Here is a 26,472-nt window from a genome sequence, read left to right as displayed (position 1 = left end):
AGCTACCGAAGGGGCGGGCTTCTAGAATTAAATGGAAAATGTCGATTTGACTCCTCCTATCTTCCGTGGCCAGATCTTGTGAACAAAAACAAACGAAAAACAGTGACGCAAAGCCCTCTTTTTAAAAAACAATCTGGTTTCCGGAAGTAGCGATAAAGAGTTAAGAAACGAGACTCCTTTGTTACGCGTTAGTAATCTAGTAACGTTGCATTAAGTCGTAAACAGCTCTGGTAAATTAAAGCAAATACCAAGAGCTCCACCGTAGTGAGCGGATATTTTTTTTAATTAGCATTTTTGTTCTTAATTATAACTATGGCTATAACTAATAACGTTTAGCTTCGTAATGGTTAGATTAAACTAATTCAGAACTTGTGTCACGCATAAACTGTTCGTCCCTTCTCATGGCAGCCTCTTAGCTCTGTCTGGGTGTAATGACATGACCTGTACATAACAAATGTTATGCGGGGAGAAAGTCTCAGGAAAGTACTGGGCGAGTGGCAAGTCAGCTAACAGACTGTGTGTTCAATGGACAGAGGCAGCGAAGACGACGCGCCTCACGATGAACATCGTGGTTGCCATGCAGCCAGCACGGAAGACGGAGAGGTGGAGGTTACACCTGCATGCAGCCTTTCAGGTGGAGTTTCAGAAATTTTGGCCCACGGAATCTGGGGACTTTTGAATCAGGAAGAAGAGAGGATGACTGGTCCCACTATGTTTGGAGAGCAGGGAGATGTTGTTGATCCCCCGTCTGTGTCTCCCATCAGCCTCATGGATACCTGTGCTCCCTCCATATCCACCCTTCCCTCCTGCTCATACTCCTCTAGCCGTCACACCGACTTTTCCTCATCATCTTCATCTTCTTCTCCCTTGTCCTTGTCTCCACCCTTGCCTCCTTCCGTGGAGCTTTCAGCAGTGTTGACTGATACAAGATTGACCCTGGATGTGTACCGGGGAGGTGCAGCTGCATTGCCCCTCCTGTGGGAGTCCATCCCAGGGCAGCTGAAGGGCCTTCAGTACCTGAGGTTGGGCTCTGAGGATAAAGCAGGGCTGGATGGTGCACTGGATGTCCTGTCCCATCTGACAGGGCTACGATCACTGGCTATTCGGGGTACTTTTTTCATAAATTTAATTCAGTGTCATCTGCTTGTCACCATGTGTTTCATTGCATTTTAGTTGTTACCTTTAGTTAAATTAAACTATGTAATACTGTGCCATAGAATGATAATTCTTATGTGATTCTCTGTCTTTTTCTTCTGCTCTAATTGCATTTTTCTTTCTAACTAAAGGACACTGTTTACATGACTCAAGAGGTGACCCTCTGCCTGGCCTCCTCACCACGTTGCCAGCATCTGTTTCCTCACTTTCCCATCTGGTGCACCTGGATCTCTCCTTCAACCAGCTCTCCTGTTTGCCATCCTGTCTGCTTAGCCTTCCCATGTTGTCCTCGTTGCTCCTCTGTCACAACCACCTCTTGGCTTTGCCCCCTGATATAGGCCAGCTGTCCTCCCTCACCTACCTCTCCCTCCTGGGGAATGAGCTGGTGTCTCTCCCCCCAGGTCTGGGTCAACTGAAAGCACTACAGACTCTGGATGTGTCAAATAACCTCCTCCAGGAGCTACCTGATGAAATTGGTTCACTGGAGGAGCTTGTTAAGTTGGAATTGTCCCAGAACAAGCTAAAGCAGCTACCAGAGAGCATGGGTAAGGGCATAAGGGTGATTGGGTGTGTCTAGTGAAAAATCACTTAATGTAAGATAAATTGGTCCCGGAGCAATTCAAAAAGAGTAACATTGTCTTTTTTTGTTGTTGCTCAGGCTCTCTCCTTTCACTCAGGGAACTTGTCATCTACAGCAATGACCTCCGTCTGATCCCACTCTGTCTGAACAAACTGCCTCTGCTTAAAATAGACGTCCGTGACAATCCCCTGGGACGACCTCCAACGCCTCCTCCTCTCTCTCCTACACCTGGTGAACAGAGAAAAACAGGAGTTTAAAATTGATTAGAGCTCAAAGTATTTTGATCCTGAACATGCAGTGTTGAAGTTTGTTTTTAGCATATTAACTCTGTTTTATCGCTGTTTCCTCACCAGATGAAGCAGAAACAAAACTCCCAGAACTGCACATTGGGTTTAATCAGCACAGGTATAGTGTCACTCACAGCAGGCTCATATTTTTTCATTCTTTGTAATAATACTGTATATTAAAAAAAGGTTTGATGCTCCTTTTGCTCTTTAGTTTCTGCATTTCGTCTGCCGGGTGTCATGTGTTCCTCCCAGGGGGGGCTGAACTGGTGTTCCCCCCAGGATGCATAGTGACAACCACAAAACTGGCCTGGGCCGAGAAGAGGCCACAGCGAAAGTGGGTACAGCTGGAGGAGCATGAGATCCTTCTTAGTCGTCCACTAGAACTTCGTCCTCATGGAGTCACATTTTTAAAGGTATTTTAAAGCATATAGGAACACTCCATTACCTTTTATTTATCATTATTTGGTAGTTTGTGATTTGCAGCTGTGGAGAAACTCTATAACAATATCATCACAGTTTTGGTTTGGAGACAAATCCCTAACAGAATGTCTCCAGAATAAAAGTGTTGAGATTTGGAGATCGGGTAATTTACAGGAAAGATGACCTTTTTGAATTACATTGTGAATTGGCTCCAGTAATCTTTTGATTTAAAATGAGGAAACCTGCTGAACAGACTTTAACTATGCATTTTTTAAAATCTCTATCCTGTCATAAGCCCCCTAAACTTTACCTCTGTTTACACATTTGTATAGAACCTTAGCCATTTATGCACTCAGGTAAACATGACAAACTCAGTAATATTAGTTATACAGTCATCAGCGACTTTATTAGTTTCACTTTGTTAGTACCAGGTTTGACCCCTTTTTGACATCAGAACTGCCTTAATTCTTCATACATTCAGCACGGTGTTATAGATTTTGGTACAAACTGACACATTAGCATCACACCGTTGCTGCAGATTTGTTGGCTGCACATCGATGATGTGGATCTCCCGCTCCACCACATCCTAAAGATGGTCTATTGGATGTAGATCTGGTGACTGTGGAGGCCATTTGAGTACAGTGAGTTCTTTGTCATGTTTAAGAAACCAGTTGCATTGTCCTGCTGAAAGCAGGCATCAGAAAATTGGTACACTGTGTTCATAAAGAGATTAGTCAGCAGTAACACTTACGTAGGCTGTGGTGTTCAAATGATGCTTACTTGGTAGCAAGTTGCCCAAAGTTTACCAAGAAAAGAACTCCCAAAAAATTACACCACCAGCAGCCAGAAACTCAATAAAAGGGAGGATGGATCCATGCTTTCATGTTGTTTATACCAAATTCCCTCCCATCAGAAATTGAAACTCATCAGACCAGGCAATGTTTTTCCAGTCTTCCACTGTCCAATTTTGGTGAGCTGGTACAAATTGTATTCTCAGTTTCCTGTTCTTAGCTGTGAGGTGTGGCACCCGATGTGGTCTTCTGCTGTTGCTAGCCATCTGTTTCAAGGTTTAATGTGTTGTGCATTCAGAGATGCTCTTCTGCATACCTTGGTTGTAACGAGTAGATATTTGAATTAGTGTTGCCTTCATATCAGCTCAAATGAGTGTGGCTGTTCTCTGGCCTCTGATAACAGTAAGGCATTGAGCAGGTGTACCTAATGAAGTGGCTGGTGAATGTATGTATCAAATGCTTTTCTGGTGCCAAAAAAAAGCTCTAAGTTTGAGCCTTCCTGGGCCATTTCTGTGTGGAGTTTGCATGTTAGGTTAGCAGGTGCCATAGGTGTGGATGTGAGATAGGTAATGGGCTTAAAATGCACAAGATAATAGAATAGAATAGAATAGAATAGAATAGAATAGCATAGAATAATCCTTTAATTGTCCCACAAGGGGAAATTTGGTTGTAACAGCAGCCAGAAAGACACATATACAAACAAACAGTACACAGGACACAGAACAGAAACATACACAATTTTTCTTACATATTTACATTAAGGACACAAAAAATAAAGCGCTATATGAATGTGACTCGTAACTTGAGTGGTTTCCATCAAATATTTGTTATTTCCTATCTGTTTCTTTCTTGCACTTGCATGAGATAAATGCATCTCACCTCTAAAATGCTTACAGCCTGTGGAGGTATGTGTGCCATATCACCGGACAAAAAGAAAGGAGGTGGTGGTGCGGACGTTTGATGGACAGTCATGGAGCACTTTGCCCACTGAGCTAAGGAGAGGAAGTGAGAGCCATAGCAGTCGCCCTGGGGGACGTCCAGCCAGGGTAACCCATAATACATGCTACTGCAAATGGATATTATTACAATTTTTTTTTCTTGGACAAACAATATTACTGTATTAGTGGTGAAACTGGCTTCTTTTTGTACCTTTAGCTGGCGTGCTGCTCAGTGAACCACTTTTCCTGGTTTATGGCAGTGTCTCGCCCAGTAAAGGACAGCTGCTCTGTCACACCAGCCGGATGCTTACTGGTGTCGAGCGCTGATCCTGGAGTAAAGCTTCACTTTCCTCCGGATTCCACAGTGGACACTCGCACCATCACTTTACAGGTCAGCTAGCAGCAGTACCTACACATGCTTAATATCACTGTTCTTGTCTGGTCCGCAAGACTTTGATGTTTCTTGATGTTCAGGTGTTGCAGGTGTCTATGTCAGACGTCCAGGTGCTGTGCGGTGATCCTCAGGCTAGAGTCAGCCCCCTACTTTGTCTCTCCCAGACTTCCAGCATGCATTTCCTACAGCCAATCAAAGTTCAGATTCCCCTGCCATCTGGCGTCACAGGTACATTACGCCCCCCTGATGCTCATACATGTGTAATAACACATTACATTAGTGTGTATTAATGTGTTTCTTCCTTTCTTTGCAGGCCATACAGTTGATATGTCCTGTTTGCATCTGCTCCATGGAGATCCCACTGCCCAAACCTGGACTGACATCACAGCACAAGTCTCTCTCTATGTTACCCATTTGTATGCCATTTTCTACATTACGCATTTCTCCTGGTAAGGGTCAGCTCTATATTACCATAAAGCACTTATGAAATATAATGTGCAGTGTAACATTATAATGTGTGCACCACTACAGGTACTGGCTCTGGTATACTACACAGCGCTGCGTCAGTGGGGTGGTCAGGAAGATCTACCAGAGGCTAAAACAGTTCAAAGTCCAATTCCTGGTCCTCCAGAGGAAGACTGATCCTTCACAGGTTCTGCTGCAGTGCTTACCTTCTAACAAGGTTTGTGGTGATTTTTTTTCCTGTGTTGTTACTGTGCACAGTCAGAGTCAGCCACTGTGGGTGGTGTCTTAGTCTTGGTAGTGTATGACTTTGAACTGATTTGTTTCTGGTGTAAACAGCATGCTCAGGCGCTAAGCAATGGTTGTGGTGTTTCCTGCACAGGTAGAGAGCAGAATGCAGTCTTTGTCAGAGCAATATGATGGACCCCAGCCTTCAGACCTGTGTGACCTGCTGGAAGGAGAGCAGTTCTTTGCTGGCTTTGAGAGGGGCCTAGAAATCAGCACAGGTATGAAGCCTTAGAGAAACTTGTTTGAGGTTGATATGGAGTTTTTATCAAATCTACTGTACTGATCACATGGTTGCCACCGCTCACACAGTGAGCTAAACTGGCAACCCTGATAAGGATAAGTGGAAGAGGATGGATTGATGGTGTTTTTATATCATTAGTGAGCAGAGCAGACTATACCATTATGGCATTTCTCCTCTGAACTGTATTGTCAGCCAGGGTAACCAATCTAAGGGAGAAATCCCATCATCCTTCAGCATGTGTGGGATGAGTTTGTCAGATATAGGAATCACAACCAAGATTTACATAATATTTGTAGCACATTCATAGATAACTATGTAATCAGGTGAAAAAGCTTCATTTCTTTGTTGCTATTGTTTCAGACTCCAAATAACTCAAAATAACACAACTTATTTTGTTGCTATACATTTTATTTTACAACCAAAGCGCTAAACCTTTTTAAATGTTTTGTTTGTGATGACATTTTCATTTAGTTACTTTTTCCCAGGAACAACATGGCTCCGTGTTTTGGGAAACCTGATTTGTAAATTAACTACTAGATTTGCACACGATAAACGGGACAAAGGTCATTTTAAAGGAGAATCAATTATCTTTTTGGACAAAAATTAAATATGTGTTTAAACCTATACAGATGATTCTTTTAAGGATTTAATCAATGCCAGGAGAAGGACTTTAGCTTGTTTGTCTTTTCTTTCGAGGTCTTATGATGTGCTGTTGTGTAATGATTGCCCTGACATAACTTTTTGTCTCACACTGATATTTCCCTGTTGTTTTCCAGACAGACCAGACTGTGTAGGGGGAAGACTCTGTTTCGAGTTTTACTCCAGCCTGAAGAATCTGAAGGAAGTGTATATCTGTTCAGCACAGGGTCAGAAGGGACCAGTGAGGGGGCAGGTAAGTCATAGACCCCCCTGCCCCTCTACCACCACATGCACACTGTCTGCTTTATATTTAACTAGGAAAGCACCTTTTTTAAACTCACAAGCTTGCATGCAAATATAGTAAAAACTGACTTTTCACAGTATAAATGAGCTTGAAGGTCACATCTGTGAAAGTGCCATCATGCACTTTATCCTTTAACAAGCTTGTGCAGCAATTTCTACATGATGAGACCAGATGTGACCTAGACTATTTTACTATTCTATAATATTTACTGCTGTGATTTTTGTGATCCTGTCTTAGTGGTGTTGATTCAGTCCTGCGGTTTATTTTTATTGTATTTTAGCTCATCATTTGCCTGTATGCCTCATATATTGGAGTTGGAAAAAATATTAGTTGCACCTTTCAAAACAGTGCAGGTCCAGTCCTGGTAGCTCAGAATTGAATTAAAACTTGTGGTCAAGAGTTTTAGTCTATAGCAAAAACTGAACACTTAATGTGAAGTATGCATGTTTAACACTACATACGTACACCCCTCTCAACACACATACCTTTAAATCTGTTGGTTTAAAAAAAATGTGTGGAAGCACACAGGAATTGATACAATTTCTCAGTTAATGGCCTCAGAGGACCTCACTCTGTTAAAAGTAGACAGCTGAATGACCTTACCTTTGGAGAGACAAAGGTAAAGTAAATACTAAAAGGATACACATTCTCTTGAGGCATATATCATCTTCTCAGTACTTCTCAGACGTCCCATGGCTTAGTTCAGAGATAATAAATCTCTTTTCAGATGTTTTCTTTGGAGCAACATGAAGCCAAAGATAGCAAGAAAGTAGTTATCCCCAAATGTGTGTGGGAGGTGAGGTGTGCCTGATTTGCTTCACTGATATCTGTGTGTCCTTTGTGCCAGGTACCTATTTGGTTGGGCCTATAAATCCAAATTTTGAGCCTGGCAGCTTAGATTTGTCAGAACACTACACTTTCTTTAAAAATAGTTCTTTTACAGCTTGTACCTTCCTGGGATACCTAAAACAGTTGATTGAAAACTAATGAAATTCTCTGTTGCAATTACTCACCAATAGAATATTAGATATTGCTAGTCTCTCTCTCCCGTTATTTCCTAATGGATGTAGTGGAGTTTTTATGGAAAGGGGAATAAAAAGGAAAAAGTCTTCCGTTTTAGTTCCCTCTAGGAAACTCCCTGGTGCTTCCTGTGTGCTTGTATATGTCTGGATAGTGTCTGTTATGAATAAGATATCCAAGGAGAAGACTTGTGCTCCTTGCATGGTGAATAAGAGAACATTTTTAACAGAGGCGTCTATGTGGAGAACTGGTTTAATGACAAAGATCTGTCCTAGTCAGTTTTACTCTGTGGAGCTCACATGGGAATGCCATAGCCTACTCAATCTTTACTGGCAACCCAATGAACATCAGTCTGGAACTGTAAGCATGTTAGACAGAGAATTACACACTTCACCCACTTCACAATGATAATAAAGAATCGCAGCAGTTTCGGCGTGGCAATAAAGAAACTCTTCCGCTCTGCCCTGCGGTGTGCTTGCTCCATTATTTGAGGGCAATTTTGGTTTAACTCAATAAACCTGGGCTATCAATTTAAACGAATTGTTATTCTAAACTGGAAACAGTGTAATCCAGCCTTTTTTTCCAAGGAACCACGGAGCGACCAACAACATAAAACTGTTCTCAGGGGCTGATATATAATACTTCTTGCCCAATGAAGTTTGGGTCTAAAGGAGATTAATTCCTAATAGATGTTCTTGTTCATTATAATGAATCACATTTAAAAAGGTAAATGTGCTTTATGTGTTTTATGGTTAAATAGGTTTTGGACAACACTAATAATATACTCTGCACCTCTGTTACAGGTGTCCTTTTATAGAGGGGAGATTCCCAGCAACCTGCCAGAGGAAGTGGCCAGAAAGAGGAAAGGACTCGACAGCCAGTGGCTTACAACTTTACCTCTAAGACTTCCTGTCAGTTGAAGAGATGGATCTTATTTTATTCTTATCTTAAAAGATATTATTGCATTTAAAATGTTCTGTCTATAACATGATTATTAGTTTCTAAACTAGACTCTTGTTAGTACAGACAAAAGTTTTATAAGCATTATTTCTGAGGAGGCTTTCTCCTTATGCTCTTTCTTTATTGTTCTTGTAGGCTCTAAACTCAGAGAACAGTTTCATCATGGAGGAGGTCGAGTATCCTCCTCTGAACCTGGGTGACCCTGAGAGTGGCTACCTGACAGAAGCCAACCTGCTGTCCATCTCTCTTCAGATAGCACAAGACTGGCGTGTTATTGGCCTCAATCTGGGCTTGAGCTACCAAGAACTGGAACGCATCCAGTACAAGAACAGGTAGGACTGAACAATCATGTTCACTTAGAATTACTTAGGTGAACAAGCCTTTTACATGAAACACATTTTCAATTCTAATAGTACAGTCAATAAAAGTAAGTGGCTTGTAGTTGATTAGTCTAAAAACAAGAAAAACACTCAAACATACCTCTGGTCATTGTGACCAAATAGCTCAAAACTTTTCTTGTCCATGTGGCAGCTGCAAATTTCAGTTGAGCTTGAAATTGCTGATTTTAAAGCAGTACTGTCAAATAAATCGTTTTATATTTTATGCTCCTCCAAATAAGTAAGTAACTACTCTCAACTTTTAGGTGAGTGAATGAAGCGACAATCAATGGTGCTCAAAAATACCCTAGAGGACGGGTGGGCAACTCCAGGCCTCGAGGGCCGGTGTCCTGCAGGTTTTAGATGTGTCCTTGATCCAACACAGCTGATTCAAATGATTAAATGACCTCCTTAACATGTCCTGAAGTTCTCCAGAGGCTTGGTAACGAACTAATCGTGTGATTCAGGTATGTTGACCCAGGGTAATATCTAAAACCTGCAGGACACCGGTCCTCTCTGTGATGTGCTCTGAGTGGATAGTTTTCTATGCAAAAGAAGCGTGTGTGACCACATTATCCTATCTATCTATCTATCTATCTATCTATCTATCTATCTATCTATCTGTCTATCTATCTATCTATCTATCTATCTATCTATCTATCTATCTATCTATCTGTCTATCTATCTATCTATCTATCTATCTATCTATCTGTCTATCTGTCTATCTATCTATCTATCTATCTATCTATCTATCTATCTATCTATCTATCTATCTATCTATCTATCTCCTATCTATGCTGCTTCAGTCTACATGACTTGGTTTGGCACAATCCCAGTGCACACTGTTAAATGTGCCAAACCAAGTCATTTAAATTTTTAGCCAAGACAAAGGGAGAAAAATACATTTGTTGAGTGAGTGATCACACATCATGGCACAGTCAAAGCTTTGCCAGGAACAAGATGGCGGGAGATGTATGTAACAGGAGGAAAAATCCCGCAGTGGGAGAGACATGCTAGAGAATTTTGATTGTTTTAATCTGCACTGCCATCACGAAGCCATCTGGGACACTGCAGGAGATTACACAGAGACTGATGCTCATCTGGCCCTCCCCCTTCTCCTCGTGTTCAGAAAACCTCTACTGATTCATCCTGGAGGTGGAAGAAAAACGTATTATGTAAATGTGTGTATATGTGTGTGTGTGTGTGTGTGTCTGTGTTTGTATTTGTGTGTAGGATTTTAATGTACGTATATATTAAGATATCACACATATTACTGTGTGATATAACAGGTATAACAGTAGGAGATTAGAGGGTTTATTGTGGGATTTGAACATATATTTCAGTGGTGTCTTTTCCTTCCTTTCCTTCCTTCACCAGAGACAACCTGGGTGCCTTGGTCCTGGACATGCTGTTTCACTGGGCCCGGGTGCAGAAGAACGCAGGACCCGGGGCAGTGTCGCGGCTGGTGGCTGCTATGATCGAGAGCGGAAGGAGAGACCTGGCCGAAGAGATCGAGGACATTGTCAACATAGGAAGGAGAAAGTACACAGAGTCCTTGAGGAGAGTAGGTCTGGAAGCAGAGAGCTCCTCTCTGGGTGAAAAACAGCAGTAGATGAACCCATGCTGGACACAGATGGCTGACTTACACTTGAGTGACCTGTTTGTTTACAGTGGGCCTCCACTATCTTGTTCTGCTGCCATCAACTGCAGAAGTGCACAATCATGATAACCAGCTACGTGCTGGTGGCACCTTCCATAAGTTCAACAGAGGAACAGGTGAAATGGATTTACTGTGTAAATGGCCTATGCCTCGTTTTTACACACACACACTTGGTTTTGTGTGAAAACCAAGAAAATGAAAGAGAAAAAATACAAGTATCTAAGCATCTAAAGCAGGGATGTTGAACTCATTGTACATGATGGGCCATGTACAATCCACTTTAATCTTCATTTAAGTCATTTAATTATTTAATTTATACTATTTAATGAATATATTAACTTGGTATAATATGAAGGAACATGTGTTAGGAATAGTAGGAAGAGATGCTCAAAACGTATTAAAATGCTGTTAAAAGTCATAATTTTATGACCTTAACATTTTCCAAAGCTGTCCAGCTGGTTGGATTGGAGTCTTTGCTGGGCAGATTTTGGCCCCTAGGCCTTATGTTTGACAGTCCTGATCAAAATCATCTTAAACTTTTGACTCCATATCTCATATCTTTGACTTTTTATATATTTGTTTTCTTTACCACTTTATAAAATTGTCTCATTCATTTAAAAAAACATCTCATTATTTCAAACCATAATTTCACTATAATTTTGAAAGAGCATTTCATGTTTTTGATTCAGAATCAAATTATAATAACAAACTATAATTATTTTTTAAATATACCAATGACTGCATCTATTAATGTTTTTTTTTTATTTCTGGTACCTGTTCAGACACAGCAAACAGCTCTGAGACCTGTGAGCGTGTTACAGGACTGCACTAAAACTGCAAGCATAAGCCATTTTTACAGCTGATTACATTTCCTCCTTGTGTGCCTTTGGTCACTGAGTAATCAGTTTAGCTGCAGCACAATCTCAGTATGATATGAGAACGTTAGATCTTTGTAATGTATGAATGTGCACTTTTTTAATATGTCTTATAAGTAAAATTGGGATATAATTTTTTGTACTTGTCAGCTGGTTTTCTTTCTTTGGTCGTGACTTTATTGCCGCATGCTTCCCCGCTCAGCCCCAATATTTCAGCTCCTGCCATTTTTTCTATTTCGGTATTCAAGGTCATTGTGATGTGATGAAGCGTCACCATGACGCCGACTCCCATCCCCCATTGCTACAACTTTACCTCCTGCACTTCCACTACACGCCACTAGAGGCCCCCATTTTTAAAATCCTCTTTTCTGTTTTTTTCTAATTCACTCCATCGCTTTCCCTCCCTCCCTCCCTCCCTGCCCGCCTGCCTTCACTCCCACCTCCTCTACCTCCCTCCACCGGACTGAACCGCTAGTAACGCCGGTAGGTAAGCCACTGTGGGTCTCTCAGCTGAAGATACAGAGAGTAAAGGCTTTGATTTCATACCGCAGCACCACCGAGGAGAGAGCGGAAGCGGCTCTGTGTGTCTGGTACGTACATAACGGGATGCAGGCAAGCCTTGCGCTCACGGTCCGGTATCTGTCTCACAAAATATGCCTGTTTGCCTAGAGCCGTTGAAATCTCACCTGGGAATAGGGTAAAAGGCGGCACGTTGAGCTTAAATGTGTAAAACGGCAGTAACGCCACAGGAGAGATGGGGTATTAGCTTGCTTGAATGTGAGTTTGTCACGTATTCATGGACAGCAAATCATTTTCCGTTATGTCGCGAGCCGAGAATTTTGGGTTTTTTTGTTATCCTGTGCTGGTTTTGAAGATGTTTAGTTCATAGCCGGGCCTATTGCAGACTAACGTTACCGTGTCGGCCACGCCGTTATGAAACAGCGGAATAACCGTTACACCGGTGGTCCGTAATATGCCTTCTCATATGTGGCCCACAAACCGCGCACACAGGTGCAACCGGGGTACGTGCAGTGCTGCAGACAAATGATGGGGCTTATTTAAATTTTAATGCCTTGAACGCAAATATTAGCTTCTTTGATATTTGGTTATTACCGTTAGAACCCGGTCAGAGCCCGTCTTCTGCCGGCTTCTCCTCCATAGTGACGGTGTAATTATCATGTGGGCTGGGATTGTAGTAGTGAACCCATTTAGACCCACCTACCCTTTTTTTAACTGGCAGAGAAAAGTATAGCTGCTTCTCTCTGACTCTGACAAGGCACACATTGCATCTGGTTAAACACTAACTTAGGACCACTTCTAGAAAGATCCAGCATTCTAAAGAATCTGCAAAATTAGGGTAATGGCATTATTGCTGAAAAGGATCTATAACGGAGGTCATTCCCATAGTACCCACCCACTTTACTGTGGCTCCTCACTCTTCCATCTGGGGCCTCAAACTCCCTTCAGTGCACACATAAGGTAACATTTAGCTGCAGAGTGCGCTGACATATACATGAAAAACAAGCATGTTTTTCAGATGAACAGCATTTCTCTACAATGTAGTGGAGAAGTAGTCCAAACAAAGCATCTCTACTGCTTGAAATAATTCATGAGGTGAGCCGCTGTTGAGTATAGGGTGTCATCCTGTGCTTTCCCCTGGATCTATCACACCTGTGTGACTGTGATACTCATAACTTGGCATTACATTCATTTAGAAAACTGCAAGTTTTCAGCCTTCCCTGAAAGTACGCTAAAATGTCTAGGCAAGGACTGCTAAATATCACTAATGTATGTGCACCGAATGGAGAATGAGGTGTAGTGGTACTGATGGTGGGGGACAGTACTGTAAATTGTAAGCAGATACTTTAAAGCTGAATCTGGACCAACAATAGTATGATTATTCCTTTATCGAGGCTGTAGGAAAGGTGAGATGTAAGCAGAACTGAAGAGACGGGAGAGAAAAGCCCCGTGTGACTGGAAACTGGGCCACAAGGGAGACAGTTGGTGCCAGAGCAGGGACTAAACACCACCATTCGTTTGCAAAGAAGCGGGTATTTTTTGCAGCCTGAAACCTGTGGACTGTTGGTTCCCATCTCCAGCAGGTGTTTCCAACAATGCATGCTCTGTGTGTCAGTTTTAATGGCCGCAAAGAGCACCGCCACTGGCAGAGATGCTTTGTGCCAAGATCACAACTCCCACCCCTCCTTTTTGTAAATGGAGATTGTGAGAGAGCTTTCATAAGTAGGCATTAGATTTATAATCCTGATGGAGTAGGGAAGAGGGAGTAGCAATCAGATTTATCTGTGACACCACAAATTTCATCCCTTGTTTCTGCACTTTTGTCCAAAAATAGCCAAAATAAAAGCATAACGTGATATAAATAGCAGCTGATGCTTCATGGTGAAAACAGTAGATGTTGCTTTTAGTGTAGTAAGGAAATGTAAACTCAGTCATCAAATATGCTCTAATATCTACATAGAAGTCAGTCGAATGATAATATGTTGAAGCAGCTTTGCAGTGAATTTAACTGAATTCATAAATTAAAAATGAGGAAAATCTTGTCCCTGGAAGAAACTGGACAGATTGAGTTTATATTAGGTGTGACCTCTGTGCTCTTGCAGCTCAGAAAAGTACTCGACATCTGATAGAGGATTGCAGAAATCCACTGTCCCCCTCCTCTCTCCTTGGATGCCTCAGAGTGTGCATCTGATTCATTAGATCATTTCTTGTGAGACAGATGGATCGGTAACAACAGTCTGCGCTGAGCTAATGACGATGGCCTGTTTGACTTTCGTGCATTTCTGTCTTTTCATCCAACCATAGTCACGTTAGCTGAGCACTTACTACCACTGCACTTTTTTACTGTGGCTGCTTACTTCCTTTTATGTTTCCCCAAACTCATTGCTGCTCAGTCAGCAAGACCTTTAGCCTGCTGCCACTTGAGAGAAGAGAAGCAGCTCAGGCTCTGTGGCAAATGAGGGAATTATGCTTGTAGCTGATTTAAATGATAGGAATATTATTTGCATTCAGGTTTGCATAGAAATTGTGTCCAGATTTTCATTTCTTTGAGTCTTTTGCCACTGACACATGCCTTAGAGAAGATTAGGCCAAACAATGTCTTCTCTGATTTAGACCCCAGATGTTCAAGTTTTATAATGTATTTTGTTCAGGGTTTTTTTTGTTGTTATTTAGTTTTCCTAGGGGAAAAAATAAATCTTAAATAATCTTAATAAAAGTTAACACTTTTAAGAAGTCTTCAAACTCTTTACTACTCATATTTAAAACATGTAGCCAGTGCAACCGATGAATATCAGCCACTGACGGTGGTGAATGCTGTCTTATTTTCTGATATGCGATATCAGTAAGCAGGGCAAATATTGGACAGCTATATCTGCGTGTCCTCATAATGATAAGTTAAATTTTACAGTTCCAAAATATCATCAGCTTTTGATATTTTCTTATCCAACTATATTGCAACAAACCTCTATAATCTAGTTATCTGACATTAGTAATGTCACTCGCATAATGATCCAATGTCTTTTCTGTGCTTGCTGCATTATTATTTGAAATATTTGTATTAGACTAAAAAAAAGGCTTCAGTATGGCACACCTTTGTTAGGATTACGTGGATGGAAGCACTAAACTTCACACATATTTCTTAGGTAGGTTGTTCCCATATTCTTGTTTCTCTATGGCAGCATTTTTTGTCCCATTCCTGAAGTGAGAATAAGGGTCAGAAACTCAACTGTTATCTGTCTCAGTCTGAGCCTTGACTGTCTTCGAGGCTGTTAATCAGAAACGTCCAGCGGGTGGTTTTATGGGGCCGGCTTAAGTTGTTCAGCTCAAGGTTCTGCTTGAGTTGCATAATCACGTATTGTTTACTTATGAGTGCTTATCAGTTTCAGTAGTAGTCGAAACTCAAAATATGACCTCAGTGTGAAAGTGCGTCTCTGTGTGAGTGTGTGTGTCTGCGTCAGAGAGATGCTTCAAGTCACTTGTGCTTGGCTGAATTGATAAAGTTTTCACTTTTGTCTCATTTTTTGCTTTTAAGTCATTTTCCAGAAGTAATTCACCTCCTTGATTGATAAATCGACATCGTGCCTGCCTGTAAAACATTTTGTTGCCCACCAAAGAGGAAACCCTGGATTGTAAATGTCTTTTGCTTTTTTAAGTGAGGCTTCATTTACTCAAGCTTAAAATATAGTTTTGTTTGTCAAATGGCTAAAAATGTTGGAAAATGTTGCTGTGAAGTAAGGTAACACAGACTCTTAGCTTGACCTGTATGTGGATTAAAAGTACTTATGTGCACGGTGAGCATGAAAAATCCCTGGTTATGTGAACTACAAATGAGGCACCGCTTTGTTATTTTCCTCTTATGCTGTGCAAAGAATTTAGCGGATGAGCAGTGTCTCTTGCTGTGGACACTGCACACTTGTCCTAGTTGTTTCCACACAGACTCCAATTGTCATGACAAGACAGCAGAGCCACGCTATGGCTAGGGGTCAGATGGATCCTGGAGCAGACATAGCTGTGGCGTGTGGCTAAAGTGAAGTCGACAAAAAAAGCTGCAGGCAGTGTAGAGAAGGAGGGAGATGTCAGTTTCGTGGCTTTCATTTAATGTTCAGTCCTGTTACTAACCAAATGTATAGCCACTTTTAAATTCCGCTTCTATCCCCACTGCTGGCTGTGGTGTTAATGTGCTTATGTTCAAGAGGAAGTCAGCAAGAGCCAATGGGGAAACAAAAGGAGCATGCAGCACAGTGGAAATGTGGGCGCAGCGTTGCTTCTCGGCGAGAAAACAGTTAAAGGAAGATGAGAAGATGAGCGATGGAGGTGGGCTGTGAAGTTGCCTGTGTTTGGCTCCAAGGAGCAGAGAGGAGAACGCCCAGCCAACAGACACCAGAGACAGCTCGCTGACCTGCTCTAACCCCCCTCTCCCCTCTTCCACCTCTGGAGCAGCCAGCAGGGGCCTCAAGTCCACATCCAAACTAAACACACCAGACTGCAGCTGCGTTCATGCCCTCTGTAAACCGAAACATCACCTCGTGCTGCGAAATGTCTCTGAAAGCGGATCCGAGGAATTAGTGATATTGGTGTTGTGCAACTGTAAGCATTTGTACTTCACTAAGAAGCCCACAAGTCAGCAAAGATCTGAGACGGAAAAGCTGCGTTTGAGAGTCGTGACTCGTGACTGAGGGAAGTGATGGGGGAGGGTTGGTGAGAGGGAGAGAGAGGGAGAGGGAGAGAAGGCGGTGGAGTGCACATGTAGAGGCAGGTTGTGATTGGTGGATGAAGGGGGAGGAGAGAATGAAAGGGGAAATGGGAAGCATCCTTTTAAACTGAGGGCATTCTGTACCAAAAATAGGGCGCATCTTATCCACTGCAGACATATTTTATCTAGGTTTTTTTTTTTTAATAATTACTGTTTTAGCCTGCAGAGGGTTGAGCTTCGTCTATATCACCTCAGGTTCACAATGAAAGCATGTATACATAAAACATGAGCATTCAAGGACACACATGCTGCACAGATGTTTGGCTGGTAATAGAGTTGTTTAGCAGTTAGTAATCAGTCTACATTTATGGCTGAAGCTCTCTCAACTGTACATTTACATTTATGTTATTAGTCTTGCTTTTTTATAACATGCCGTTAGTTTTAAGTATTAATGCCACACATTGATTTATTGTCTTTCATCCTGAAAAACTAAACACATTTAAGTTTTTCCAGTGTGAAAGAGTTTGTCAACGGGGGTTTCTTATGGCCACATAGCCACCAAAGTTGAGGAGACATTTTATAAAACATCCACTTTTCCCAAAGAGTTACAGCACTGTGCAAAAGTGCTATATTAGGCAAAAACAATTCTAATAACCCTGAAAGCCAAAATTTGAGACAAGCGAATCTATTCTTTAGTGTAACCTGAACTCAGTCAAGCTGTCTTGTAATTTATTTAAGTAGTATTTAGGAATAGTTCTCCAGGCTTCCTGAAGGACATTCAAAGCTCTTCTTTGGATGTTGGCTGATTTTGTTACATTCTCAGTTAAAATGATCCCACACTGCTTCAATAATGTTGAAGTCCAGACTCTGGGGAGGCCATTTAATGACTGATAGTGGTTCATTGTGTGTTTTTCTACCCAGGTGTGCTTTTACTGCATTGTGACGCTAATCATGTTGGATCAAAATCTGTCAGTACTTTGCTGTATTCATAATTGCATAATTACCCAACACCACTGGCTCAAATGCAATCCCGAACCATAACAGAGCCTCCACTGTGTTTTACAGATGACTGTACACACTCCCTGCTGTACCTCTCTCCTAACTTCCTCTGTACATTTTTATTGTGATTTGAACCAAAATTGTAAATATGGATTCATCACGCCATAAGACCTGTAGCTACAAATTTTCAGTCCTTTTCTTGAGTAATTTGGCATACCTCAGCCTTTGTTTGCCCTGTTTCCTTTCCTTAAGAAGGCCTTCTTGATAGCAATCCTTCCACACCATTTCTGATGAGGCTTCACTGACAAGTAAGCTGAAGGACCAGATCCATGCCTCGTGTCCTGTGTCAGGTCTTAGTTGGATTTTTTTTCTAGTTCTTAAGGACATACCTTTTAGATACTGTTCATCTGCTGTAGATAGCTTTTTTTTAGCCCTGCATCTTCTTCTTTCTTTCCCCACTTGAGATGTGCTTTTTAAAAAAAGTTTATCTTCGTTAGAGAGGAAATATTTATGCTCGTCTGTGAACTGTGGGATATACAGAGCATAATGAAGTATCCACAGACACCAGGAGTGTAGAGTCACTGCCCATCTTTCACCAAAGCTTAAAAACCCATTTTTTGCATATTGACTTTCCATTGCAGGAATTTACACAATTTCATCTCACTTTTGAAAGCACTAAACAAACAGAATAACATTAATAGGAAGGTTTGCAAAACCTATGGCTGATTTTTAGTTTCAGTGCATTTAATATAAGTTGCTTTGAGCAGAAGCATGCATATATATTTATACTTGTTGCCGTAACTTGCTACCAAAGCAAGTCCATGTTGTAATATTTGTAGAGGTGACATTGCTTCATGGTAACCTTTGAAATTTTTCTCATTCGGGCGACTTTATGACAGTACTAGATGTGAACGAATCCTTTTCTGTTTACAGATATCCCCTAGCTTAACCTGACAACAGCTGGAACAAGTCAAGTGGACAGAAGATAGTCCCGCTACATAATCCCACCCGGACAGCCGAACACTACTCTTAACAACAAACCAGCCAGCTAGCAGACGCGTTAAACTTTGACCAGTCAGGGCTTCAGATAAATGGCTGACAAGCAGATCAGGTAAGGTTACAGAGGTTTGGAACTGTGGCTTTGTTTTTAATCTAGTGACCCTCCACATTTGATATTTTTGCCTTTTTGTTTATGGTTGTTACCTTCATCCAGTTTGCCTGCCAAATTGATCAATGGGGGGATCGCTGGCCTAATCGGAGTGACCTGTGTGTTTCCCATTGACCTGGCCAAGACTCGACTGCAAAACCAGCAAAATGGATCTCGCCTTTACACCAGCATGTATGACTTTTTTTTTCTTTTTTCAGCTTTAATCCACAGTAGCCTTGTGTAGTGTTACTCAGCCTATCAGGAAGCTCTTCAACTGACATACCACAACTGTTGGGCTTGTGTTACAGGTCAGATTGCCTTATTAAGACCATTCGGTCAGAGGGATATTTTGGGATGTACCGAGGTAAAGTGAAGATTTTTGACTTTGTATGTGATTAATGTGGAAGCTCATTTAAATATAAGGTAATCATTTTTCTCACCTGTGAAGGCTTGTGTGCTTGTAGAACCTCCTCTTATGCGTGTATCAAGTCTGTTTAGTGTTCATTTACAGAATGTTTTAATAGTTGATGCTTTTTAGTGTATTTGGCAGGGACATGGCTATCTGCAAAGAGCACAGAGCCTCACATTCACCCTCTGATGATGAAATTTATGTCACTCGGACCTAAGTGTATCTTTGCATTCTGCAGATGTGGAAAGTCTAGCATGAGATAACATAAGGGGGTGGTGGTTTTTCTTAAAAATGTGTCTTTTTTAAGACACAGTTTTAAGAAACGTAGATTTCCCTTTATTCGTTTTTACTAAGAAAATATAACAGTGTTGTTTTAATGCTCCAAGAATACAAATCCCATGTGGCAAAATAAGAAGGACACAACAATCAATGGCAGTCACACACAAGAGTGAATAGCAGTCACTCTTACAAAGGACAAAGGGAAACTGAGGCTATAGATACACACATGAGGTAATCAAGGAAGTGGAAACACTAGGGTAACAAGAAACGGCTAAAACTAATTAAGACAATAACAAAGGAAGTCAAACCTACATCAAGGCACAAGAGGAAATAACTAACAAGGGAATCACCTGACAGAGATGAAGACTTGACAAGTTACAGGAGGATGCTGGGAACGCTAGATTAAACAAGAAATCAAAATATAAACACTTTTAAATACCAGTGGAAACCAGGTTACAGTAGTAACAAGTACTAAAGGCTAAACATACAGCCTTTACAATAATAAAGAAAAACCTGTTACATAAAGTTACACAACAACAAAACTCACAAACTGTACAGAAAAAAGAGAATACTTAAAAATAAACAAGAAGAGTCCATAAATACATACATAAAATCAATAGCTAACCGTCTTTCTTCTTCTTCTTCTCCTTCTTCTTCTCCTTCTTCTTTGTGTCTTACTTTCTTTCTCTGCCATTTTTATCCTCTCAGGAGCTGCAGTGAACTTAACACTAGTCACACCGGAGAAAGCCATCAAATTGGCTGCAAACGACTTCTTCAGGCATCACCTCTCCAAGGATGGGTGAGAAATGAAAGTGCTGACAGGCAGATTGACACTTGCCCACTCCTCTAATTCCCACTGTAATTAACTGGCGTGTTTACTAGCATATAGCCTGACATGTTAGCTGTCTTTAGTGTCACCAAGGCTCCAGCTAATCCCCCACTTTTCTGTCATCTTCTCAGAGGCACCGAGCACTTCACGCTGACTTGTTAACTGTGTGGCTTCTAAATACAGAGTTACATGTACGTGTGAAATATAATTGGCACACAGTGGAATCACATTACAAACGCCACAAACCAATCACAGTGCGCTGCTGAATAAACAAGTATCTGTTATCCACCATGAGCACTGTCTGTGCAGACAGCCCTGGAGCTCTCTGGGGCATCCGTCTCCATCGCTATGGAGACAAACATGTAGGCTGATGAATGATTGACTTGTCTGGCCCACCTGCTCACCTTGTGAATTATTAATCTGCCCTTGTGCTTGACATGTTGATATGGAAGACAAAGATTAGCATCACCAGCACTAGTGGTTACAACTCCTTTTTCGGGGACTGTGGAAATGAAGTTGTCTGGCTCTCACACTGTCAGTCTAGTGTCTGCTTTAATCTGATCTCGCCTTTACCTTTTGCTTCTCCAGAAAGATTACTCTGTTCAAAGAGATGTTGGCCGGTTGCGGTGCAGGTACATGCCAGGTGAGTGAGTGAGGCGCTTCTTTAATTGCATCCTCCTGTTCTCCATCTGGAACACACAGCTTTAACACTGCCAGTGTCAGATCACATCCAAACCACTGGACCTCATTTGTCTCTGCCTACAGCTGGAATTAGCCACAGCCACATTTAAATGAGGGGTGGTAGTCATAAAACATACTTGGGAGTTTCTCACTGCAGATAGTGTTATCTGTGATCTGAATGTGACCTGTAATATTCCATTTTAGTGAATGATTTCTAATCACTGAGATGTTGTCCCGTTAGCGGGCTATACTCTGGCAGCTAGACATGAGTGATCAGATAAGACGCTGTGAGAGTGCTCAGCCATGTGCGCTGAGTGAGTGAGTCAGAAGGAAATGCCTGTTGTCAATGAGGCCAAAGGCTTCAAGCCCGAGGAATGCGATTAGATTAAGTGTAGCAGACCTTGGATTAAGATTGCAGCTGAGAACATGACCATCTCACCCTTAATCCAGTTAACTAGTTACTACTGTATGGATTAGAGAGGAAAACAAGAGTTGACATTTAACTAATGGATGAAATTAGATTTACACTGCACTTGTTTTTTTTCCCCTCCACTCTCTGTACTTGTCAGTCGTAAACTAAACTTTCAGATTAATTTGTTCACAGTCTGTATATGTTGACAGTTCATGTGAAACCTTTATTTTGCTCTAATTGTAGGTTATTGTCACAACTCCTATGGAGATGTTGAAAATTCAGCTCCAAGATGCTGGGCGGATTGGTAAGAGGAGATCTAATCTAGCAAAGACTGCATTGTTTGTGACGTTGTGTAGTAACAGTGGCCTCATGTGGTCACGTCAGAGATGACAGCAGTCTTATCTTGTATTTTTTTCTGTTACAAATCCAAAATGTTTGTTCATGTATACCTGCTCTTAGCATCGAGTGCTTGAACTATTCTTTCAATGTTCCCTGCAATTTGTAGCTGCTCAAAGGAAGCTGATGCCAGAGACAGTGGCAGCAGGTACCGTGGAGACGAAATCCCCGACAGCTATGCAGATTACCAGACAGTTACTGAGGGAAAAGGGCATAGCTGGGCTGTATAAAGGCCTTGGTGCCACGCTGCTCAGGTAAAACAGATTTGGCAACTGTAGTTTTGTAGATTTAGTGAATGTCTCAGAACTTACTGTCATGGTTTTATTTCTCTGATTTTGTAGGGATGTTCCATTCTCTATTATCTATTTCCCCCTTTTCGCCAACTTGAATAACTTTGGGAAAAGAGGCGCAGAGGGCCCTGCTCCTTTCTACGTGTCGTTTATATCAGGCTGCGTTGCGGGAAGCACGGCAGCTGTGGCTGTAAACCCCGTTGATGGTGAGCAGTGGCACTGAGAACACTGTTTCCGCAGTCTTTGCACTGATGTTTGATGTTATACTCACCTGAACTCACTGTGTTGCAGTTATAAAGACTAGACTGCAGTCGCTGACCCGAGGGAACACAGAAGACACGTACGCTGGAGTGACTGACTGCATCAGGTGACCTAATTATGCTTTTACAGCACGTGCAAGGTGCTATGTACAGTCACCCGCCATGTCTGCCGGTGCTGGATATGTTTTTGGGTTAATCCAATGTTTTCCTGTTTGTTCCCCAGGAAAATCATGCGTAACGAGGGTCCATCAGCCTTCCTGAAGGGAGCCTACTGTCGAGCCTTGGTTATCGCTCCTCTGTTTGGCATCGCCCAGGTGGTCTACTTCCTGGGCGTGGGTGAATTTATCCTCAGCTTCTTGCCTAAAAAAGACAAATAAGGAGCACCTCCTTTCTGCCTTTCCCTCCCATAATGCATTACACCAACTTCGCGAAGATTCATCCCATACTGAGTGAAGTTTGTGATGGGTCAGAGCGTGACCATTAGTACAGATTGTTTTAAATTTTTTGTGTTGAATGTGTTCAAATCATTCAGGAGGGAGCCTTTGTTTGCCAAGCTGCCTATGGCGGCACAAAAAAAAAATCCAGTTGGCAGGTTTAACCAGCTCTCTGGAAATAAAGCCACAAATATCAGCTTGTTTTAAGTTTTAAAAAGAATATCGCTTTATAATTACAACATTGTACTTATCTTTTTGAATATGATTGTTAAAGTTTTAAAGCAGATGTACTGCCCTCGGTTGCTGCAGTTCTGCACACCTTACAGTACCAAATTTTAGTCTTTAAATGACAGATGAAATCTTACCAATTGGTTTGAAACTATAAATTATAAATGATGATGATCAGATTAAAAATAAATGCACATTCCTTACTTAGGCAAGTAGAAGAATATTAGTCCTGTAAAACAAAAACACAACCTTCCCTTAACCTTATGTCTTAAAAGGTAACACACAACGAGTTACAGTAACACAGGCCTCTGTTTCAGACAAAGACCGAGGCAACGTGTTGATGTGATACCAGCACAATCGCTATGATCTTTCCGTAGGAGCCACATCCCTTCCTGTAAGTGGTTGTAATGAACCCAGCCATTCAGCTCTGAGCACACTTTGATTGCCATGGCTTTTTAAGTAGATCAGGTTCCATCTGATGCGTTGCGCTACCACAATGGTTCAACTGTTGCCCCCCCCCCGGACTATAGCTTTGTTTCGTGGATGCACACTGGACTGAAGCACCGGTGTGGGAATCAGTGCTCAACTACAAACTACATGCGTAACCTTTATTTGAACTCTGACAGAATCACAAAACAGCTGCGCCTTCACGCCTTTTTATGGGTCAAGCGCATCGCACTTCTGCCCACACCCCAATCATTGATGTCACAGCGGGGGTTTAGTTAGCCTTTGTCAGGCGACCGAAAACACCTGCTGTGACATCACTGATTGGATTGCGACCTAAAGTACAGCAAGCAGCTTTCTGCCACGCGTGATGCACGGTGGATTCAGACGCAGACGATAGCTGTGAACACTAAATGAGCTGAAAGTAATTCTAATGGAAAGCCAGATTATTAGTAATTATTGATGCTAACAAACAGTCAGACCTCACCTCCTGAGATTTATGAATACAGTCATCCATTGTGGAGCCAGCAAGTCCAGAGCATTTCATCCTCACATCAGATGCAGACCGAATTATTTTTGTTTACAGATGAGTTCATATTCAGTTTGAATTCTTTATCCAAACTTGAATTCAATGGCAGGACCCAAAGAGCTAAAAATCCTTTGGATATCAGAAAATCACACCAATGCGTTCTCAGTGCACTCGATGATTTTTTTTTTAACCAAACATCTGTTTGTTTGCTTTAGAGGGTTTTGTTTGCTTTAAGCTGCGAGGGAAAGCAGCCCTGTTGTATCTTGTTTATGCATCGCGACACTGAAGCGCTGCCATTGGTTTATCTCACCGGAGATCAAGGTGACTTTGAAGTGTATTATTCCAATCACATTCCCTCCTTGCTCCCACCATTCAAGCAGCTCGTCAACTGCATTGTTGCACTGTAGATACACGATGCAACTTTTCAGTGTATTTAATTTGTGGGAGTGAGCTTTATTTATCGATATTCCTTTCTGTGGGCAGTATAGCACTATGTATTTGTGTGTTGTTTTTCTTTTCCTGTGTCAAAGTGTCCCACTTAACTATATTGTAAATATGCAGATGATATGAACTTGACGTTTTAGGATTTATTGTTTGTTTTGTAAATGATGGCTTTTTTGCACACCTACCTCTCCAGCTCCCCTGTCAATTCATGTTGTGGTGATTTTTATGTTTTATGATGATGTGGACATATCGAATGAAGGAATATTAACGCCGGACACATCATATGAACTTACATGCAACACTTTAATAAGATTTTTTTTTCTTAAATGTTTGCAGTGGGGAACACTAGTGCAGTTTTCTTTTTTGGGGTGGAGGCATTTCTGCCTATTGCCTATTGCTATTGTTTAAGTGTGGGTCAGCCTGTTTCACCAGCTAGGACCAAATGAAGCATCGGCAATAGAGGGAAGTGTCTTTCGTTTTAAGTTAACGACTCGCAGAAATGCTTAAAGAGTTCTGAAAATTAAATGTGAAAGCCGACAGAGACCCGCTGGCATCGGACGGTAAAGAAAATCTGTCTGTTTTGAATGGTGCTTCTTTCATGAGGTGGCTGCAATATGACAGTGGCTGCACTAACGACCAAGGCCACACTGACTGAATCACTTCGAGCTAATCTCAGCGTTATCAATGTCTTAACTGAAAGCCATAGGTCAGTGAGGGACATCATCTGGCACCTCCAGCCATGACGGCAGATAACAAGATGGCCCGTCTGCTCATGTGAGCTTGGCTTTATAAAGTACCGCTGTAATTTTTCTTTTTTTTTCTTTTCCACATTCCAAGTTCATTTCGTATTTGCTGTTATTGTCATCACAATGCCTACATTTGTCTCGTCCACATTACTGTTGTGATTTCCTTTAAAAGCCCACCCCTCTCCCCTCCCTCGTTGTTCTCGGATCGTTCTCATCAGTTTTTTTGCCCGAACTTTGAACACGCTGCGCAAGTCAATTTTCTTTAACCCTGCTGTGAATTTAAACTGACCTCGTGCATTAGGGTTTTTTTGTGTATGTGCGTGCGTGTCTGACGGTGTAGTGGTGTAGTTGATGTGTAGTTGTTAGTGTGACACCGCGGTATTTTTCTCTTGATTCTCTTGATTGTCGGTCCAATGCCCTCCCCCCTCCCTTTCTTTCTATCTGTTGCCCTCCTCTGCCATCCAATCTGTCCAGCATCTGTCGCCAGGGTGCAGGCTAACACAGAGGAGCTTTTAAAACACCAAATATACGACCCGGAGTGTATACAATCAAAGAAAGCACAAAGGATCATTAGGCACAAGAGACCTGCTTTGGATACTCGAAATCTTGGAAATCTGTGTGCTGCTTTTGCAGACGTGATTTAAAAGTTTTGATTTATTTCTGTGCAGAAGTCTTGAATGAAATGAACATGTCAGCTTATGTATGTCTGTAAAACTGGATCCATAGGGCTGAGACAACAGGTCATTATAAGAGACCCAACGTGATGGTGTCCACTATGTCACCCATCACCAGTTATCCACAAATGTATATCCCGTACATATTCTAAACGAATCTGATATAAGAATGTAACGTAGCTATTACGAGATGTATTATGAATATAGTGAAGAGTTTATTATGTTTTAATCTAAAGATTTGTGCTTTACACGTTCACCGAGAAATTTCATGAACCAGCTCACTGATATGCAATAAGTAAAGCCACACACACACAGACACACAGTAGGAAAAAAGTAAACACTGAACACCATCCGTCAGTCACAGGAAACACGGTGTATGAATAATGCAGCTGGGGGGACCTTGGAGGCCTTTTGGGGGGTCTGAGCGCATTTCACGGCCTCTGTTCTCTTCTTCCAAGAGGAATTGTGCATTACAGCACTTTAGAAATCGAGGACCCCCCACCCCCGCTGTCCACCTACAAAGTCTCTCTATGACATAGAGGGTGTTTATGAATATGTGGTAAATGACACAGTTGTCTTAGACATGGTTTACAATGCAATGGAAATAAAAATAAATTGTGTTCCCTGTCACAATTCGCTGTTAAATAAACTCACTGTCCTGAAATCTC

At 41.7% G+C, this 26,472-nt stretch overlaps 2 protein-coding genes across 3 annotated transcripts; both read left to right on the top strand.

The window, feature by feature from the left end:
* pidd1 (p53-induced death domain protein 1) lies at positions 1 to 11,529 on the top strand. The gene is made up of 15 exons (XM_031747451.2): positions 1 to 1,108; positions 1,287 to 1,700; positions 1,814 to 1,966; positions 2,089 to 2,140; positions 2,234 to 2,435; positions 4,130 to 4,279; positions 4,389 to 4,562; positions 4,646 to 4,793; positions 4,879 to 5,014; positions 5,097 to 5,247; positions 5,410 to 5,533; positions 6,333 to 6,448; positions 8,323 to 8,430; positions 8,615 to 8,811; positions 10,234 to 11,529. The coding sequence occupies exons 1-15, from the start codon at positions 526 to 528 to the stop codon at positions 10,466 to 10,468; spliced, it is 2,943 nt and encodes a 980-aa protein (XP_031603311.1). The 5' UTR covers positions 1 to 525; the 3' UTR covers positions 10,469 to 11,529.
* A 207-nt stretch (positions 11,530 to 11,736) lies between these two features.
* On the top strand, positions 11,737 to 26,472 carry slc25a22a (solute carrier family 25 member 22a). Of its 2 annotated transcripts, none has more exons than XM_031747309.2 (11): positions 11,737 to 11,874; positions 18,536 to 18,713; positions 18,816 to 18,941; positions 19,058 to 19,113; positions 20,146 to 20,236; positions 20,855 to 20,909; positions 21,603 to 21,663; positions 21,865 to 22,009; positions 22,097 to 22,251; positions 22,337 to 22,412; positions 22,529 to 26,472. In XM_031747309.2, exons 2-11 carry the CDS (start codon positions 18,694 to 18,696, stop codon positions 22,680 to 22,682), a joined length of 939 nt encoding a protein of 312 aa, XP_031603169.1. In that variant the 5' UTR covers positions 11,737 to 11,874; positions 18,536 to 18,693; the 3' UTR covers positions 22,683 to 26,472. The 2 variants fall into 2 exon arrangements, with proteins under 2 accessions (XP_031603169.1, XP_031603168.1); XM_031747308.2 differs by having other exon boundaries at positions 11,737 to 11,981.

Source organism: Oreochromis aureus, linkage group 7 (genome assembly GCF_013358895.1).
Source record: "Oreochromis aureus strain Israel breed Guangdong linkage group 7, ZZ_aureus, whole genome shotgun sequence".
Lineage (NCBI taxonomy): Eukaryota > Metazoa > Chordata > Actinopteri > Cichliformes > Cichlidae > Oreochromis > Oreochromis aureus.
The sequence above is the reverse complement of the archived record's forward strand: the minus strand, read 5'-3'. Positions and strand labels throughout refer to the sequence as shown.

Bases quoted from the DNA above. Each gene is read 5' to 3' on its own strand.
- pidd1 (XM_031747451.2), top strand. From the start codon at position 526: ATGGACAGAGGCAGCGAAGACGACGCGCCTCACGATGAACATCGTGGT. The intron at 1,701-1,813 runs GTAAGGGCATAA...GTTGTTGCTCAG, and splicing joins GCAGCTACCAGAGAGCATGG to GCTCTCTCCTTTCACTCAGG. The intron at 8,812-10,233 runs GTAGGACTGAAC...TTCCTTCACCAG, and splicing joins CGCATCCAGTACAAGAACAG to AGACAACCTGGGTGCCTTGG.
- slc25a22a (XM_031747309.2), top strand. From the start codon at position 18,694: ATGGCTGACAAGCAGATCAG. The intron at 20,237-20,854 runs GTGAGAAATGAA...TTGCTTCTCCAG, and splicing joins CATCACCTCTCCAAGGATGG to AAAGATTACTCTGTTCAAAG. The intron at 21,664-21,864 runs GTAAGAGGAGAT...TGCAATTTGTAG, and splicing joins CCAAGATGCTGGGCGGATTG to CTGCTCAAAGGAAGCTGATG.